A 19,262-nucleotide genomic window follows, 5' to 3' on the forward strand; every position below is an offset into this window, starting at 1 on the left:
AAATATAATATATCATGATTATGACATGTAATCATTACTCATGATTTAGATTTGTAAAATAAATTGTTTGCAGTAAGTTGGTAAATTGGAATTTTTCATTAGGCTATTACTTTTTTTTTTAAATGTATTTTAGAATAATTTCATATTAAGCAGTAATGTATAGAAAAGAAGACAATTTGCTGGTAGACAGGTTAAGTTACCTCATCTTTGGTGGGAGGGTATGGTTCACCAGGCTAAGAACAATATTTTTTTATTTTTATTATAGGTTGAGGGACTGATTCATTTTGTTTCAGACTATTTAAATTTAATTGGAACATTTTGAGAGATTTAATGTTTATTTGGTTACTTGTAATTTTTAGAATTATTTTGTTAATTACGATTGTGAATGAATAAGTGATTAGATTGTAGAGTTGATTATTGATTAATATCCTGTTAGGAATAAAGATAGCAATACTATTCGAATCAGTAGTTTTGAGGATTGCATTATGTAATATTGAAGGAAGTGTTTTTGAGGAAGATATGAAAAAATGGTCTTGGACATTCAATGGTTAGTGAGAATTTTAACTCTGGAGCTTTAATCTTCATCATCCAAAATTTTATTTACAAGTATTTGGATACCTATTGTACTTGCGTGTTACTATATACCTACATTGTTGAGATTTTTGTATGTTATATAGACAGCGGGTGTTTCTTGTATGAGGTTGAAGTAGCATAGTGTTTGACACATTTGGAAGGTTGAGCAGTGAGAACAGTAAAATGTATAGTGTGATCGCATATTCTTGGTAGTTAAGATACTGGACTATTTAACTTGGTTTATGCAATTCCTTGATTATGTCTTTGTATAAAGTAAATGGGCTAATCAAAAAATTATTAAATTCTGAAAGAATGAACTTAATAAATAATAACTAGTAATTTTTTTTTGTGTAGAAATATTAATCTTAGCACTAATCGCGAGTATGCAATATTTGCATTATTAATGTTGATTAAGAATTAATTAATTGCATATTAATAATTGTTGCTAAGATGTGTAGATATTTTTGACTTTGAACTTAGTAGGTATAATGAGCTAATTACAAAACCACCACCGGTTTGTAACTAGTAAACAATGGACCGAATATTATATTATTAGTTGGAAAGTCTGACTGGCAATAAAACGTGTTAAATTATATTCAAATAAAGCTGAGGAAGTTTTTCAAATCTTTAGCTAAAGAATAGTCTGATTATCAGTATATTAACAAATATACAAACAAATTTTTAGCGTGAATTTATGTTACAAAATAATATCTCCTGTTAAGTTATACATCGAATAGAATCACGTGAAATTATTAAAGTACACTGTATGGTCGGCGTACGTGTCATAACTGCAGTTAATGGGTTAAAATTGCATCATTGCATCATTATTATTATAATATATTATCAAAACATTATACTATAGTCTAGTCAAAAAATATAGGTCGTATCTATGTTTAATATACAGCCACACAGGTATATTTAAAACTAGACTAAATGTAATTAGTTACTTTTTTATTAATTTTAAATGAGCATACAAATAGGTACTATCTTTGAAGTTTTTTCAGCATCGAAATTCAAAAACTCTTAATTATGATTACATTATTATTTTTTTTATACACATATAATTAAATCAATTCAGACATTACTTAAACAAAAAATAGTGGTTGTTAAAATTTTTAATTAAATTCAAATAAATATTAATTATGTTCAAAAACAATATTATGAAACAAACTAAACATAGAGTCATAGGCAAAACTTGACAATTTTATTAGGACAGACTAAGTGATGAATATGAAAAAAAAATTCCAAGTTTTTAATTTATATTTTAAATTCTACTAACTACTAAATCAGTATGATACTATAATATACAGCCAGTTTTGGGTTTGGCCATGGACTGACTGGTCTGATCCGTAGTTTCGCCTATGCATAGAGTATATATTATTGTTATAATTATAAACAATAAATAATTATTCATTTTACAAATTAACACATGCAGTGTGCATCTATCTAAAAAATGATTTAAAATTTAAATAAAAACTCATAAGCATTGAAAGTAATTTAACCTAACTACATACTATCTTGGATTTGGCTTAGGTAAAAATTAAATAAAGTAAATAAATAATAAATAAATAAACATCTACAATATTAACATTTTGATAAAATATATTCCTAAGTATATAATATAATCGTATATATATTTTTAAGAGTATTACTAATTTTAATATTTTTGTTTATTTGTATTTATTTTTAATTACTCATATTACTCAAAGATGAAACTATAATAAGTAGTCGGATTAAATTTATAAAACTTTTGGACTGGTGTTAGTGAATTGTTAATCTTACATTTATTATTTTCCAATACACAGTATTAAACTACTTTATTTTATATTATTTATTATCGATATTATTACATAGATTAAATATGTACAATGTGCATCCGTGCACTAATTGATATAAATGTATCGTTTCGATAAATCATGATTGAAACCAATCAGTATAGTTAATAAAAATTGGATATGTATATAATCACGAGAAAGGTAAACAACTATAAAAAAACGCTATTCATGTATAAATATGAATGATCGATAGTTAAACAGATAGTTTTTTTTTTTTATATTGATAATAGTTTCTTGATTACATAAAAATGTATTACAATAATATTTCGTGTGTGCATTTCAGTTATATCAGTTAGTGTATAATGTTTTATGAAACTATCGACGGGATTTTATAGAACGCAAAAATATGTTGTACAGTTTGTAGGTCGATATAGGTAACTATATAGGTAAGTAATACCTAGGTAACCTATACCTATTTTTGTATAATGCATGTATACTGTATAGCTATTATGTTATAATATTCCATAAATATTATAAATACATAAAAAAATATTAATATATATTTTAATATTTACTACCGGACGGGTTACGTCTAGTTATGGAATTAATAACCCTACACCGCCTTAATTATAGTGACATCACGTTGCATAATGCAACTTGCATTTATGAATTAGCATAGATAGGTACCTACTGTAAAAGTTAAATAATACTTAGCTGGCGTTGAATTCAACGAAGATGCAGCGAATTAATTTTAGTTTTTTCGATTAAACAAGGCGTTTGCCATCCAATACACTTGGTGTAGTCGTGTAGATCTCACCAAGAAATCAATAGGTACATACACATAATTATTTACATCTATATATTCTATAATATATTGTACATCGTAAATAAAATAAAATATTTTATATATAATTATAATATAAAGATTTTTCATGAAACAATCAATACAGACAAAAATTAAAAATTGACGTTATTACAAAAATTAATCAAAAAATGTTTAAATAAACATAACTAAAACTATAGCGTATAATAATATTTGCAGATGGATTATAATTCTTAATGTGTCTGTAGAAGAATTTCATTGTTGATACTTTTATATCAACGAATAGGTACTCATAAAAAGATTTTTTCGCCAACTTTAAACACATTTTTTATTTTGAAATTATTTATTTTCAGTATATCTATAACTGCCAGTCGATCGTTTTTCGTGGACATTTTGTTGTTTTTATTGTATATTTATTTTTTAATATATTTTAACCTTTTCAGTGCTCAGAAAAAGTTTTCAATGGCACATCCACATTCCCAGGTTTTTATAAAAAAATTTTATTTTCACCTCACCTTTATCTTTTTATATTAACTGAATAAATTATTTCCATACCGAAAAAAAAATATTCATTAATTAGTTACTCAGTAATAAGCTAATTCTAATCGTTTAGCCAGGGTTTCCTAAAATTTAATCACAATTATTGTTTTACGGTAATCGATTTCTTCGGCAGATACCAAATAATTCATATATTACTGTAATTCACTATAAACACTTTAAAATGATATTCCTATATTAAATTCCGATGGATGATGATTATTAATAAAATAATTGTTTATCAACAACAACTCTAGTTGTTCTCGTTTCTTATAGATATAATGATATCGTAATTCAATATAATAGGTCTTATTGGTATTACTAAAATAAATACATTGACCTCAAAATTCAAGTTTTTAAATTTTTATTCTCTAGAATTAAAAAATAAGAGTAATTTGAATATTTTCAAAAACCGGTTTCGGTTTACCTTGAAAATGTCTGTTTACTCTAATTTTCTTATTCCTATTATTTTGAAAAAAAAAACAGAGAATTATTTTGATTTTTATTTCACAAAACTACAAAAGTACCAAGTAGATTAAATATTCTACCAGAAACCACCCTCGAAATATAGAAGATTAAAATATTAATTTTATTTATAATGAAATGCGTACACTAAGAAAAAATACCACACACACACACACACTAAATATGTATAACCAATACATTTATTATTCCGTTTGAAATCTAAAATCCGAAAAAAAGGCAAACGTCTTTAGCCAAAATAAATCATTGTTATTATAAGCACGCACTGACTCTGATTAACTGATCCATAATAAACTGCAATATATTATTATATTGATATAATATAATATAGGTGAATACTGTCGCAAAAGACTTTCTGAGATCCGCAACTGTATAGCCGTATTAGATTTGTATTACTTTTTTTAACAAAAACAATATTATTATATTACCCGAGAATTCATCCGGAAATACAAAAGTGTTTTAAATGTACGTGTTGTTTTGTCAATAATTTTTGTTTCGAAGGCCTAATAACATGCAATTACCGGAAACCGTCCCTCGATACGCATGCAATGTTTGACAGCTACAAGTATAATCCGAGTTTGATATCATTCCGTACATATTGTCTTTGTAGCTATTATATGTGTATTTCTCAACACACACACACACACACACTCATTTTTGTATATGTATATATGGATTATAATATATACGCACACGTATGTATATCACAACGTATCCCTTTGAATGCACCCAAACGACGTGATGTGCACAAGGCACCCCCGAAGAAATTAAACTTTGACAACCCTCTCGCGTTTCGTGCGTTCAAACAAACGATTACCCGGCCGGTACGTCGAATATCAGACTATATAATAATAATAATATTATGTATTCGTGCGTATATTATTACAACATATATGTATATTATTATCTAGGTTCGTTCGCGATTCTAATCGTATATTTACATATTTTACTGTTATTATATGTATGTAGGTATATCGTATTGTATGTGAATGTGTTACTTAAAAATTTTGACGTTTTATAAAATATAAAAAATAAAATATAATAATGCGTAATATTTGCTCTAGGTACTTATATCATATATGTTCGGTTTGCATATTGTACCGTGCAACCCTTCCCCATCACGAGTGTCTCTACAATATAGAGCAAAATGTCTCGAGAAGGTTACATCATATATTATATAATTATTAAGATTATAACAATAAGCTAATTATTCTTATTTGTCGTTTAATACAATACCTTTTGTCTGTATGTATCACCTATGTGCTATAATATGTACACAGCTATGTACACATTGTGGTAATACCTTGTAATAATGATATAATATTATGCATATTGTTATTGTTTATTGTTTTTGCATTGATTTCTCACAAAGCCAAATTCCTATATACCTATATAAATATTTATATCGACCTTGTATTCTACTATTAACTGAAAAAAGCACAGAAATGCATAGTGTACTTACACTATAATATATAATAGTATATATAGGTATAGTTCGGAATGTATAGCTAAATGCGTTAAAACTGAATGCAATATAACTACAATAGTAGCCTATAGGTATAGAGCTGTTTTTTTATTTGTAGGGTAGTTACTACTTTTATTGTTATTTGATCCACAAACCTCTGAGCGACCATCATACTATTTACATTGTTATTATTTTATTGTTTAAAATGATCAACTTTTACCCCGGTAGAAAAACGGCTGTATTATATTATATAGGTAGATATTATAATATATATGATTATGTACAATATCGTCACGTGCGCGATGAAGGATTTTATGTAAGGAAACACGAATATTATCAGGTATAATGTATTTTGTTTATTGTTTATAGTGTGGTTATTATTTTACCTGTTCCGCTTACCTACCGATTTCGATATAATAATACCAAAACAACATTACATTTTATCGTATACTATGCAGGTTTATAGTAAAGTTATATTAATTTATAATTAAGTGAATGTTGTCAAGACTTAACTTTAAAATGACACATAAAGATATTATTTTGACCGACCAGTTATAATTTCTGTTTATATTTTATATAATTTTTTCAATATTTTAGTTTCTTACAACGAACTACTGCTGGTCTTACTAAAATATCGAGTGAAGACTCAAATATAAGTACAAAAAGCACATATACGCATACAAATTATAAAAATGTGTACACATAATAATATATAATTGTCAATATTTATCATGCATATAAAACACTCAAAAATCTTTTATAGTTCAAATTAATTTTAATTGTTGAAATTAACTATTAAACTATAAAACCAAATTTTAAGAACAATCTAACATAATGCTATAATGATTAGGCCATAATTATTAGAAACAATTGAATAAAATTTAAATACCAATCATATTTAGTAAATATTATAGTACAATTTATGTTATTTAAAACTTCAAAACCATTAAACACGCGTGATAGAGTAATAACTAAATAAATTAAAATCAATTTTAATTCAGAATAAACTTCTGGCTCAAAACAATTTACCTCTCATGAATTAATAGTTTTTATATTTATTCATGTAACTTATACAAAAAGGTGAGAGATAGTTTAGTCGTAAAAATAAACTGTGAAGATTTTAAACATAATATTTATTAGGTATACTAAAATGTAATTTATATTCTGTTGTAATTTATAAACATATAATATTGTAACATAAGCAATGGTAGTAAAATATTTGATGATGAATTTAGATTGTTAAAAATTATGAAAGAAAAATTTTAATTAAAAAAAACCTTTTTTTCTAATGCCTAATAAAGGTATTTGTTGAATCTTAATAGAAAAACATATCTTGCAGTGGGTCACAAAGTAATAGATACTTTTTAAAGGGTTCCAGAATTGAGAACGAAATATTTTTTGGAGTGACATCCTACAATCACACTTATGACATAGTATTATATCCTATTTCTTATGATAAAACGTTATTATATTATTTACTTTTTGAATTATGATTTATTATAACTATAATTAATGGCTGTATTTGTATTATTCTTAATAATATGATTAAGGTTTCTTATCTAATTAATTAGTTGTATTCTCGACAAGGATTTGTTTTGATATAAGATGAACGGAGTAAAGGTTAATTTAGTCGGAATATTAATCAACTCTCTATAGTTCTTAGATTAACTGTAGCTTAAGTACCTAAACAAAATATGTCCAATGTTATAAACAGTGTTATAATTAAATAGACATAATATTTATCTTTGTGTTAATGATAGGTTTTTACATGAATAGATATGATTTATAAAACGGTGAAAATTAAAAGAAAAAATTTATGAGTCTATGATTATAACTTATAAGTGCTTATAATATTTTATTATATTATTATAGTCAAGTGTATAATTTATTTCATTATATAATACCTAGTAGGTACATCGCAGTTGTGTTATTACTGTTGTAGTGCTGACTTCTCTACTACGGGTTTTCCGCTTATATATTCTTAATCTTTTTATTAATACATTTTCGAACACACATTAAATAAAACTAAAAAGTTAAAAGTACATTTTTATTCTACACATAAAGTTAACGTCAAAACGTATGCTTTTATAAAAATTTTAGTTCGTTTAAATAAGATTTATAGTTATCTACCGCACACCTGTGTGGTTGCCATATAGTCCCAAGCCACAAATTGTCTCTTATTAAACACTACTGCGAGTACAACTAAGAAAATAGCCTTGTCTTTGGCTATCAATAAATCGTCAAACCTGACTAACGATTCAAGTTCAGCATCTGACTTTTCCAATATTGAATATCATACAGATAAAAAGTTGTAAGTGTTGTAAACTTGTAACAAACAATGTTGATTACCTAATAGTGACATCTCTCCGTAACCTAAAAAGAGTTCTGACATTTTCATCTCTCTACTGAAAAAGAATCTAGAACTATACTCTATTAATGTTAAGAAATGTAGTCGACGACCGATTAATGTGCAAGGGCATGCATGAACACATATACATATTTTAAATATCTTTAAATTATAAACTATAAGGTTCTTTTACAATTTATGTTTTTTGAAATAAAACCCAGTTTAACAAATCCGAATACTTTCTATCTATCAAATTTACATTATTTAATATTAAATTTAAACTAAAGACATTTTATAGAATAAAAAGTTATCATCTACCAATATATGCGATGCAAGCACTATACATGTCATACCTTCTATTACACAGACTATAGATTGTAAATATTCTGAAATAAATTGTATAATATGAAATATAATAGAGAAGTACCTATTTAATACCTACCTATAGTATACAAACAGTTTTAATTATAACTTAATTATGACTTATAAGCTGCATATTCTACAAGTTATACATGGAGATCAAGGGTAAGGGTTTTTAATTTAGCATGTTAAGTAAAAAATTAAGTAAACACTAATGAAATCGAATATTTTTAATGTTTTATTAAATTTTTTTATTGCAAATTTGAAGTTATTCTAAAGAAACGTTCTTTAAAAATAACTTTGTTTTATTACATTGTTATTTTTAAATAGGTACTTTTTGATTATCGTTTTTTGCAGAGTTTTTTGTGTTTTACTTTTTTAAGGAACATATACATCTTTTACAATACAATTTTTTAATATTTGCACTTTGACGCCGAGCGGAATACCAACAAGGGTCTCTGTAAAATGTTGGTCTACTACCTACCTTTTCTTATCGAAACTTAAAATAAGTATTTATTATTAATATTTAATCAATGAAAAATAAGTAGGAAATCATTATTTTATCTAAAAAGAATTTTGAACGCACCAATTTATTAAAGTTTTCAAATTTATATCATAACACAAATATATAGACATGGTAATTTGCACCAGTGGTTCTACGAACTATATTCATAGTGTATCAGCTTTTTTATCATATAAGATAATTATACATATTTTTTAATTGAAATTGGAAAAAAAGTTGGTATAATTCTTCTATAATTCTTCTATATCTAGTATATACATTGTATAAATATTCATAACACCTCACAAGGAGACAAATTACATTTTAATAAGTTTAATGAATTATTTAATTTAAACTTGTAATAGGTATTATGTTTAAAATTTCTGTGAATATTGAATAGATGAAGTGTATTCTACTTTCATTTTCTGTTGATAATGAATAAATCTTGAAAGTAAAACATTTTATTTTATAATTAACTCGTATATATGTTTTTTTTTTTTTTGATAAAATCGTGACACGAACGCATAGAAAATAAAATTCGGTCAGTATTGTATATATTTTTTCATTTATGTTTTTGTTTTTTTTTACTTAGTTTAATAAAATACAACCCACTAATAAAAATTATCAATCAACCAATTACAAAACTTTCACTTTTATCTTATTAGTGTACCTAAACTCACAATCAACGGTCAATTTAATTCAGTCCTTTTATGCGTGTACCTATAATTATGGTCCATCTTATATTTATTATTGTACCTACATACATTTTTTTTTAAATATAACTAATGACTAATAACATCATAGAATATTATTATTTTCAGATTTGAAAATAATATATTGCAGATATTTGTTAATTAATTCCAGAACGACGTCAAGAAAATTTAATGGAAATATAAGAGGTAAATACGAATTAATTTTTAACATTTAATAAACAAAATCATTAATGTTATATTTTTAAACGGTTTTTTCGGGTTAGGTGACCAGCCAATATTGTTAATAAAATGACCAACTCTTCGTTATTAAAAATAACGAATCTAAAAGGATTACGTTATATTAATAGTCGTCAAATGTAAGTATTTAATACAAATAGTTATACTTTTTTTCTGATACACGCCTATATCATAAACTGTGCATTATTATTATTTATTTTGTATACCATTTAGTACAGTATACGTTTTAGCGTATTATAAAAATCTCAAAACAGTTATTATATTATAATTATTATACAAATGAAGTTATAATTGCTATATCGATATTTGAACAGTTCAAGATTATAATAATATTATAATCTATACCTCTTCAAAATCTGGCTTACACGAGAATACTCACACATTACGGTATAGGCGCATATAACTGAGCATGTCGTTTTTTTTTTTATGTTAATTGTTTGTATACCGTGCAAATACGAATATCAAGCTACCTCGTATTAAAATATATTACCGAATACAGAGGGTAGGTACTTGTCACGCGTTCACCCTCTAGTTTTTTTAGACCATTGGATATTTTATTCGGTTAAATGTACCATGTTTACCACGCAACTGGGTCATTTTTGGATGAATGGCCATGACCTAGAAAGATTCGAGTCTACGACATTTTCGCGCAACATAATATAATGAATGAAAGTTAACTTTTTAAAAAATGTCTAAAAGAATATTTCAAAAAACTTCTAGTATTTAATAATTTAAAAACAGTTGTTTCTATATTCATAATTTTTACAATCTATAATTCGATTACAAATTAGTAACATTGATGGTTAACAATATTATTAGATGACGTAATAGTGTAAGAGTGAGACGAATTACCATGCACTGAGAATTGGTATAAAACAATATAATGTTTTAACTAGATATTATCTACCTCTTTATATTTAAGAGCGGGTGTCTGTAATGTACTATATTTCAGGTACCTACGTTGCTGGCGAGAGGGGGATATTAGATATGATTTATACTAAGTATAGCGTAGAATATTATTGAATACAAGAGATTTAGTGATTTGTCTGAAGATTTTATGCTGGAGTGTATGGAGTTTTTAAATAGTGTCGACTATCGTTGATATCAAAACTAATTTAACATAATATACATTATACATTTTTGATACAGAACTTTTTTTGTAGTTATCTTAGACTTTCGAAAAATTATCACTGGTCGAAGTATAGTTATTTATATGGAGCTTCGAGTAATCCACTCAAACCTTATACAATCGGAGGGGTTTTCAATGATGTCGTACAACAGAATCCGGACCGAGAGTGCCTGGTTAGCCGACACGAGAACAAGCGATACACTTTCGCCGCCATGGATATTGAGGTTGATGAAAACTAAATAATAAAATTAATTACTATCGGTTTCATTTAAAGACTGCACAATTACGATTAATATTTTATAAAATTACGACACGCAACACATAGAAAAATGTGTACTGGTATACATTAAACGTGCATGTTAATTGATTTATATTTTTTTTTGCAGGTGGATAAGCTGTGCAGGAGCTTTAATGCCATTGGCCTCAAACACGGGGACCGGGTTGGAATATGGATGCCTAATTGCGTATTATACTATAAGGCTATTATGGCGACAGCTCGCCTGGGACTAATTTTGGTATTTATTTTGTTCATTATTGTTGATTATTTAATTATTTGTTATAAAAAAAAATAATAAAAATTACAGTTTGTTGTATACGAATTTCGTTTTGGAAAAAACAAAAGGATTTCGACAACTTCTTTCCTTTCGAGTGCTTTCGGAATATCTTAATTTATTTTTCATGTTTATAACTTTACATATTAAATAAGTTGTTCCTGTCATTCAGGCCAAAAATAAAAAATAAATAATAAATAATATTTTAAAATTCCAATTTTTTTCTGCTTATCGTTTACAATTTTACGCACATTTTTGATTATAGTTTTGCCATTTTGAAAATATTTCATTGTGAGATTTAATACTATTTTTCTAATTTTGATACTATACCTATTTTAAGAATATAATTTAATATAGGTAATTTACAATATCAGATTCATATTGATAGTGTATCGTATAAATCGTTGTTTGTAACTGCTGAAAATATTGATTAGGTGTCATAACATTCACAACAGTATATTATTATGTCTTATACAGTCAGTAAAAATTTGTTGATATTAAATTGGATAGTCAGCATCTTTATGTATATGATAATTTCAGGTAACCATTAATCCAGCTTATCAGAGTGACGAACTGAAACACACTTTAATTCTAGCTGAAGTGAAGTGTCTAATAACCTTAGAGAAGTTTAAGACTCAAAACTATCCTGAAATATTAGAGAAGATTGATTCGGACATTTGGAATCGACCTTCTAATACGCCGATTAAGTCGAAAATTTTACCCATGCTGGAATCAGTTATTTTTGATTCAGAAAACTGTATAAAGTTAGTGTTTTCATAACATAATATCATCATTTAGTAGTTTTACATTTGATATTATAATGTTTGTTACAGTGGTGCTTATAATTTACAATCGTTATTAGATATGGGTTGCAATTCAAACTATAGTATTCCTAAAATTCAACCAGACGAAGGATGCATTATTCAGTTTACTTCAGTAAGTAAGACGGCGAATCGTTTAGGTTTATATTTTATTATTATGCTATGATATTGTGATAAAATGCTATTTTTTGTTCAAACAATCGATTAATATAACGTTTCACTTAATAGTTAATATACAATCGTCATTTTTTTTTTACGTATCATCATTGTTTTAATAAAAATCAGATACTTATCATCAAAATGTATATAATATATTTTTATGAACTATAATATTATAAAATATCAAATTCAATTGAATACATAATAATATAGTCATCCACAGACCACAGTTAATACATTTAATAATAATTATTGAATAGTATAGAATATATTAAGTCTATTAAGAGATGCATAGGTAGTTATTACTATTGTATAATTATAGTATTGAAATTTAAATTACTGATTACAAACTATATAGATCAAGAATTATGTACTATATTTTAATAAAATAAAACTGTAGTCTTTAAAATTATGATATTTTAGAGTATGTTTCTCGATAATCAATTTATAAGATGCAGCAAACAAATTATAATATAATATATTATACTTATTATCTGCAGACTTTTAAAATATATACATTTTGAATTGTATTATATTTTTCTATAAATTTGAAGTTAACAAATTTGACTGATTTACCTAAATATAAATTTATTTTACAGTGTTGTAAAGATAACATTCCTAGGGGATTTTTTTCTGATTGGCACCTATCGTGTCGTATACCTAACCCTTAGGTTAAATGTTTTAAATGCTATATGTATAATAAAATTATTTTATTTTTAAATTGTAATTATTTTTTAGGGTACCACTGGTAAACCAAAAGCAGCATTATTGAACCACTTTGCTCTAATGAACAACGCCCACTTTATCATGAAGCGTGTAGGGATTGAAGATGACATCAGAGAAGTATAGTTATAAGAAATATTCTAAAAATAATGTGGTTATGATATCAAATAACAATCCTATTTATCTAATTCTATGAATACTATATACCTATGTTCAGGGCAAATTACATAAATTTTGCAATCCAATGCCTTTATTTCATGCTTCGGGTTTATCCATTGGTGTTCTTGGACCTTTGATTACCAAATCAACAGTTTATTTACCATCAGCCCATTTTGATCCGAAAGCAACGGTCGATGTTCTTACAAAAGAAAAGTAAGCAAATGCGTTCATTTTATTTTAATTATTAAAAACATAACTATTTTAAATGTCTATTTGTCTAATGTGTTTAGTAATAATAGACAATAGTTAGTATTATTTATGATATATTTATAAAACTAATATGTACTCATTGTTATAAATACACTTAATGATTTATATTTTATACTTTATAATATGGTTATAATATGATTATGAGGTGATACTCGATATCAATCAATTTTAGTGGTATAGGTTATATTTATATCAATTTTTTCGAAAATCAATATTTAAATTAATACTGTTCAAAAAAAAAAAAAACAAAATCTGCGAACATAATATTAGAAATAATCATTTAATCAAAGTATACAGTTACTATTGATAGACATAAGGGTGCGTGGTATTGTTGGTAAAATGGGACGGCAGTTATAACTACAATATATTTTAATAACGATTGTCATTCATTCTCCTACAATAGCTAGAACATATTATAATATTGTAATTATTAAATGAAAAAATGTAATTCTAATACTACCTATACTGTTTATTATAAATTGTAATAATATTTACTTAACCAGCAATATAAATACATACCTAATAGATTTTATACACTCTTATACACATTAAACACAGTCACAGGTATAACACATAATAATGTCAAAGCTTTGGACATTACCTATATTCTGTAAATATCTAGACAATATTTAAAATACTTATAGTCTCTTACATTTTTACTTACATTTTATTAAGTTTAATTTACTAAGAAGAATATATTTATTACTTAATTATATTAATATTAATTTAAGTTTAATAAGTATAATTTAATAAAGGCGCCTACTTATATTTAGCTACTTTTTATTTTAACTTAAAAATGTATTTATCTCAATCATTTTTATTTAGGGATTACCGATATGTTTATTGTTTAATTTATTATACGTTTAACGGACTATTTAAAAGATACGAATCATATTAATGACTAAAATTAAATAATAAACAATTTGTGATTGATTAGTAATAATTACTAATTAGCAGTAACCTATATAACCAAGCTATAGATAAGTTATTAATAAGTTATTACTTATTAGTTATTAGTATTTTTATTATTAATAATGAGTGTTATCATGTACTAAATAATTCATATAATATTAGTTTTATTGCCAAAATTTTTATTCTTAGTACATCAATACTCAATAGCATTTCCAGGAGTATCAGTAAAATGTTACACTATATTTTTAAATATACATTAAAAAAACTAATAATATTAATAATCGCGTTATTATTATAGATGTACATTTATGTTTGGTACGCCGACGATACATTTGGATACTATGTCTGTTTTCGAAAAACTTCCGCCAGAACAACAAGATAACAACATTAAAATCGCAATAACCGGTGGAGCCACTTGTTCTCCGAATTTGATGAATAAGTTTAGGAAGATGTTCCCACGCGCTAAAATATTGGTATTCTTAAATTTATTAAAATAACTTTTTTTTATTTATAATTATAATATGTCGTGGCAATATACTATTATTCTTGATAATTGAAACAGTATGGTTAATATTATAATATTATAATTTTAAAATTCTTCAACAATTTTAGTCTTTGTTCGGGATGACAGAAACTAGTCCCTGTTCGTTTCAAAATTTCATAAACGATTCAGATGAACAGATAATGTCTACGATGGGTTTCATACATGATCACGTGGAGGTCAGTTATTTGCTTGATACTTAGCAATATTTTTTCATATGATACAAACGCTTGATAGGAAGGGTGTTATAACTTACCACCCTTTGAACATTGTTTAGGGAAAATTATATTTTTTTAACATTTTAGTTAATTGATGTAATCAGAGCTGGGCAGTATCTTAGATTGGTATTAGAATTATTAAATATTAGATAATATTGTGTACCCGAAATAAAATTGTATTTTGTACTTTGAATTAAGATACATCATTTTAATGTATCTTGAATCTTGTATTGAAATACTTATTTGACTTACATCTGGTATCATTTAATGATTAAAGATATTAGACACATTAAAAAAGTATGCTTTATTTATACAGCAGTTTTTCCAATAGTTAGTAACCTGTAATGTTAGATAATCTAACTTAGATCAAAGTAACTAGTGTTTGGCGATAAGATTTCCTTGGGCCACCGGTTGCCGACTGTCGGTCAATATTCTCTGTCTATTTCAGGGGTATTATGCATCTACTTGATGTTTGTGAATTGTTTTAATATTTGTGATTATTAACTATTAATATTTTTAAATATCTATTATAAAAACATGGATAGGCAAAATCATGCAATAGTAAACATTCCACAATGTTTAGATGGTACTATTTTATTTTATTTTAAATTCTGATAAAATAATAAATGTGAATTCGAATGTAAAATCGAAATGATAAATACATAGGTACAGTATGCACATTACATAATAATATTTTATAAGTTATAGTGTGATATAAATAATTTACAATACAGTTCAACGTAAGAAAATGTTATCCAAGGTAAATGAATAAATAAATGTTTAAAATATTTTGTAGGTATCTAATATGTATTTCAGGTGTCTATATCTTATTATATCTGGTATATTTAAAAAATATTATAGTATCTTGTATCTTGTACGTAGAATGTAGATACTTTGTTTGAGGTATCTTGCCCAGCCTTGGTTGTAGTCTACAGTCTCCCCATCCCCACTTCAGGCCTATACGTATGATGCAAAATTATAGTTACAGTGGATAACTTACCATAACAGTACTACCATAAACTATAATTTATTGATCATTGATATTATGAGAAAAATATTGTTATCTACAACCTACTTGTGTTTTGTCAATTTCTAGGCAAAAGTAGTCGATACCAACGGCCATATGGTACCGTTTGGAACTCCCGGGGAATTGTTGGTTCGCGGATATTTGCTAATGAATGGTTATTTTAACGACGAAGAAAAGACAAAAGAAGCGATCGATTCTAACGGGTGGCTACACACGGGGTAAATATATCATATTTTATTACAGAGTTTTTTTTATCGTATTTATACCCTATATGCAACGTACATGACTCTTGTTAAAATTATCATTCTGTACAACACTGTATGCGTTCAATTGTAAGTATTTATACTTGTTTAATGTTTATGTTATATTAACTTGGTATGATACATGATGTCGCGAGTTTATATTGCTACGCGATTGTGTTTAGAGACCAATTCGTTTTGTACGAAGATGGATATGCAAATCACGTTGGCAGATTAAAAGAAATGATTATCCGCGGTGGTGAAAACTTATTTCCTAAAGAGATTGAGTACTTTTTGGAGTCTCATCCCATGATTTCACAAGTCCAAGTAATTATATACATATTACGAATAAATATGCTTTTTGTATGTCATGTAATTAATACTAAGTAGTATGTAGACACTAGACATAGCTCATAAAAATTCCAATAATTTGGTATTGCTAGTTTACGTCTATCGTAATATAATGTTAATTATGTAGGTAGGTACCTAATATTATTTTAGTTATATTAAAACAAGTATCTTATTGCAATATTAACAATTATAAGTTGTTTAAAACATTTAATATTATTATCAAGTACAATCATCAATCATCAATCATCAATCATCAATCATCGTGCACGTAGTTTCATTTGACAAACATAATTTACACAAAGACTATTAATAGCTAGCTGTTATTAATTTATTATATATTTTAGTTCCTATAGCTTTATATAATTTATTGGTTCATGTATCGGCAAAAATTATAAATATAAATAAATAATAAATATAAATTATAAATATAAATAATTATAATATATATATATTATAAACTTAAATAATTATAATATATATTATACATTTATTGAACTGGTTACCATAATAATAAATAATATTTTTTTCTTTTGATGATTTAATAATGTACCTATAAAAATAAAGATAAATAAAATGTTAGAACCCCTTAGAAAAAAAAACTAAAAATTAAAACTAAATCTAATCTCACTCATGTCAATACATCTACATTAAAAAAAAAAAAAAAACAGGGGTTCATTAGGAACAAGATTATTAAATTTTTATTGAGTGAAATAACACGCATGGATAATATAAAAAAAAATTATCCTATGTATGATTTTTACCACACTTCTCTTGAAACAGTTTTAAATCTGAACCTGAAATGAAAATAAATTTGTATTGTAAAAAACCGGAGCCGTTTGGAAATTGACCTTTTTGTAAAACGGGAGCCTATAATGGACTACGTCCGTATACTTGTTACTTGTACGGTAAAAACCACGTCTATAACTGCGTTTTATTACTATTATTTTATCCTAATATTATTATTCTAATATTATACAATATGATCTTATATAGTTAAATATAGGTATAATATATTATAACGATACTTTCTGTTTATCACAGGTATATGGTATACCCGATCAGAGGATGGGCGAAGAAGTGTGTGCCAGCGTCATCATCAAAAAAGGGGCTACGGTCACTGAAGCAGACATCAAAGCGTACAGCAAAGGAAAGGTTTGCTTGTTACGCATATTTTTTTTTTAATTAACGGATCTAGGGGAATAATACACAACGGTTCTGTCTGCTTATTGTATTTTTCAGATCTCCCATTTTAAGATCCCCAAATACATATTCATCGAAAAGGACGGGTTCCCGTTGACGGCGTCGGGCAAAGTGCAGAAGCACATATTAAGAGAAATGGCGATACAACGTATTTCTAGTCTAACCTAATCTAGTTAAGATCATAATTTAACATAAGTCTCCGTTAATCAGTTCTGTATAATTTCCTTAAAGGATCTATCGTCTTCTGTGTTACTATTGTGATCGCTAATTTTTGTAACTGTATCTGCTGAGCTGTGTTTTATTGTCATATAATATACACACTGCAGCTAAATATTATACGTAAACAAGAAGCTATCATACCGTTATTCTTTTACAAAATTCATTATATTAATAGGCTAAATAATCGTATTTTAATTATTTGTTTTAAGTTAATTATGCATATCGTTACTTTATTATTAAATAAATTGATTTACTTGATTGGATTAATAATATTACGTAGTGCCGCAGTATTACGATGTGTGGCTATAAATTATTATATATCTAATATTACTTATTAGTATCAATAATTATATTTCTTTTTCAAATATTACACGTCTGTGGTAGTTATAGATAGTAGATACTTACCCAAAAATATCTCGGTATTTAATACTTATAATATATTTTAGGGCTCGGATTTTAAAGCATATAATGCTTCTTTTATCTTTATTAATGTATAAGATAGAAATCTAATTTTTATACATAAATTCGCAAATTCGTTTTACATCATTCTGATTCCAAATAAACCGATTTATTTTTGCTGTTTTTGGCTTTTTTTTATGTAAATGCTTTTTTACCTTTTTATTGTTTTTTTTTTCAATTATTTCAGCTGTATAATTTGTATATTATGTTTATTATGCTATTATAATAATAATAAAAAAATGAATTAAAAAGAAACGTAAAAACCCAAAATACTTTATAGGTATTAGATTATTATTGTTTTCGTTATCGGTTATTAAATGTATTAATAACGTATAGATTTAATTGATCTACATAATATAACAAGCAGTACTTATACGGTCAGTATACCTAGAACATCGATATCGACCATTTCAAAATTTAAGGTTTAGTGTTGTAATTTAAAACCTCTTGTATGAAATATGCACCAATC

General features: G+C 25.9%; 1 protein-coding gene across 2 annotated transcripts; it reads left to right on the plus strand.

The window, feature by feature from the left end:
- The first annotated feature begins 2,639 nt into the window (after window positions 1–2,639).
- On the plus strand, window positions 2,640–18,592 carry LOC114130065 (medium-chain acyl-CoA ligase ACSF2, mitochondrial-like). Of its 2 annotated transcripts, XM_027994955.2 has the most exons (15): window positions 2,640–2,794; window positions 9,687–9,764; window positions 9,842–9,934; window positions 10,979–11,168; window positions 11,331–11,459; window positions 12,036–12,259; window positions 12,329–12,431; window positions 13,214–13,318; window positions 13,416–13,570; window positions 14,838–15,012; window positions 15,152–15,259; window positions 16,395–16,543; window positions 16,750–16,891; window positions 17,957–18,067; window positions 18,155–18,592. In XM_027994955.2, the coding sequence occupies exons 3-15, from the start codon at window positions 9,867–9,869 to the stop codon at window positions 18,281–18,283; spliced, it is 1,788 nt and encodes a 595-aa protein (XP_027850756.2). In that variant the 5' UTR covers window positions 2,640–2,794; window positions 9,687–9,764; window positions 9,842–9,866; the 3' UTR covers window positions 18,284–18,592. The 2 variants fall into 2 exon arrangements, with proteins under 2 accessions (XP_027850756.2, XP_050052910.1); XM_050196953.1 differs by lacking the exon at window positions 15,152–15,259.
- The last annotated feature ends 670 nt before the right edge of the window (window positions 18,593–19,262 follow it).

This window comes from Aphis gossypii, chromosome 1, assembly GCF_020184175.1.
Source record: "Aphis gossypii isolate Hap1 chromosome 1, ASM2018417v2, whole genome shotgun sequence".
Taxonomy (NCBI): domain Eukaryota; kingdom Metazoa; phylum Arthropoda; class Insecta; order Hemiptera; family Aphididae; genus Aphis; species Aphis gossypii.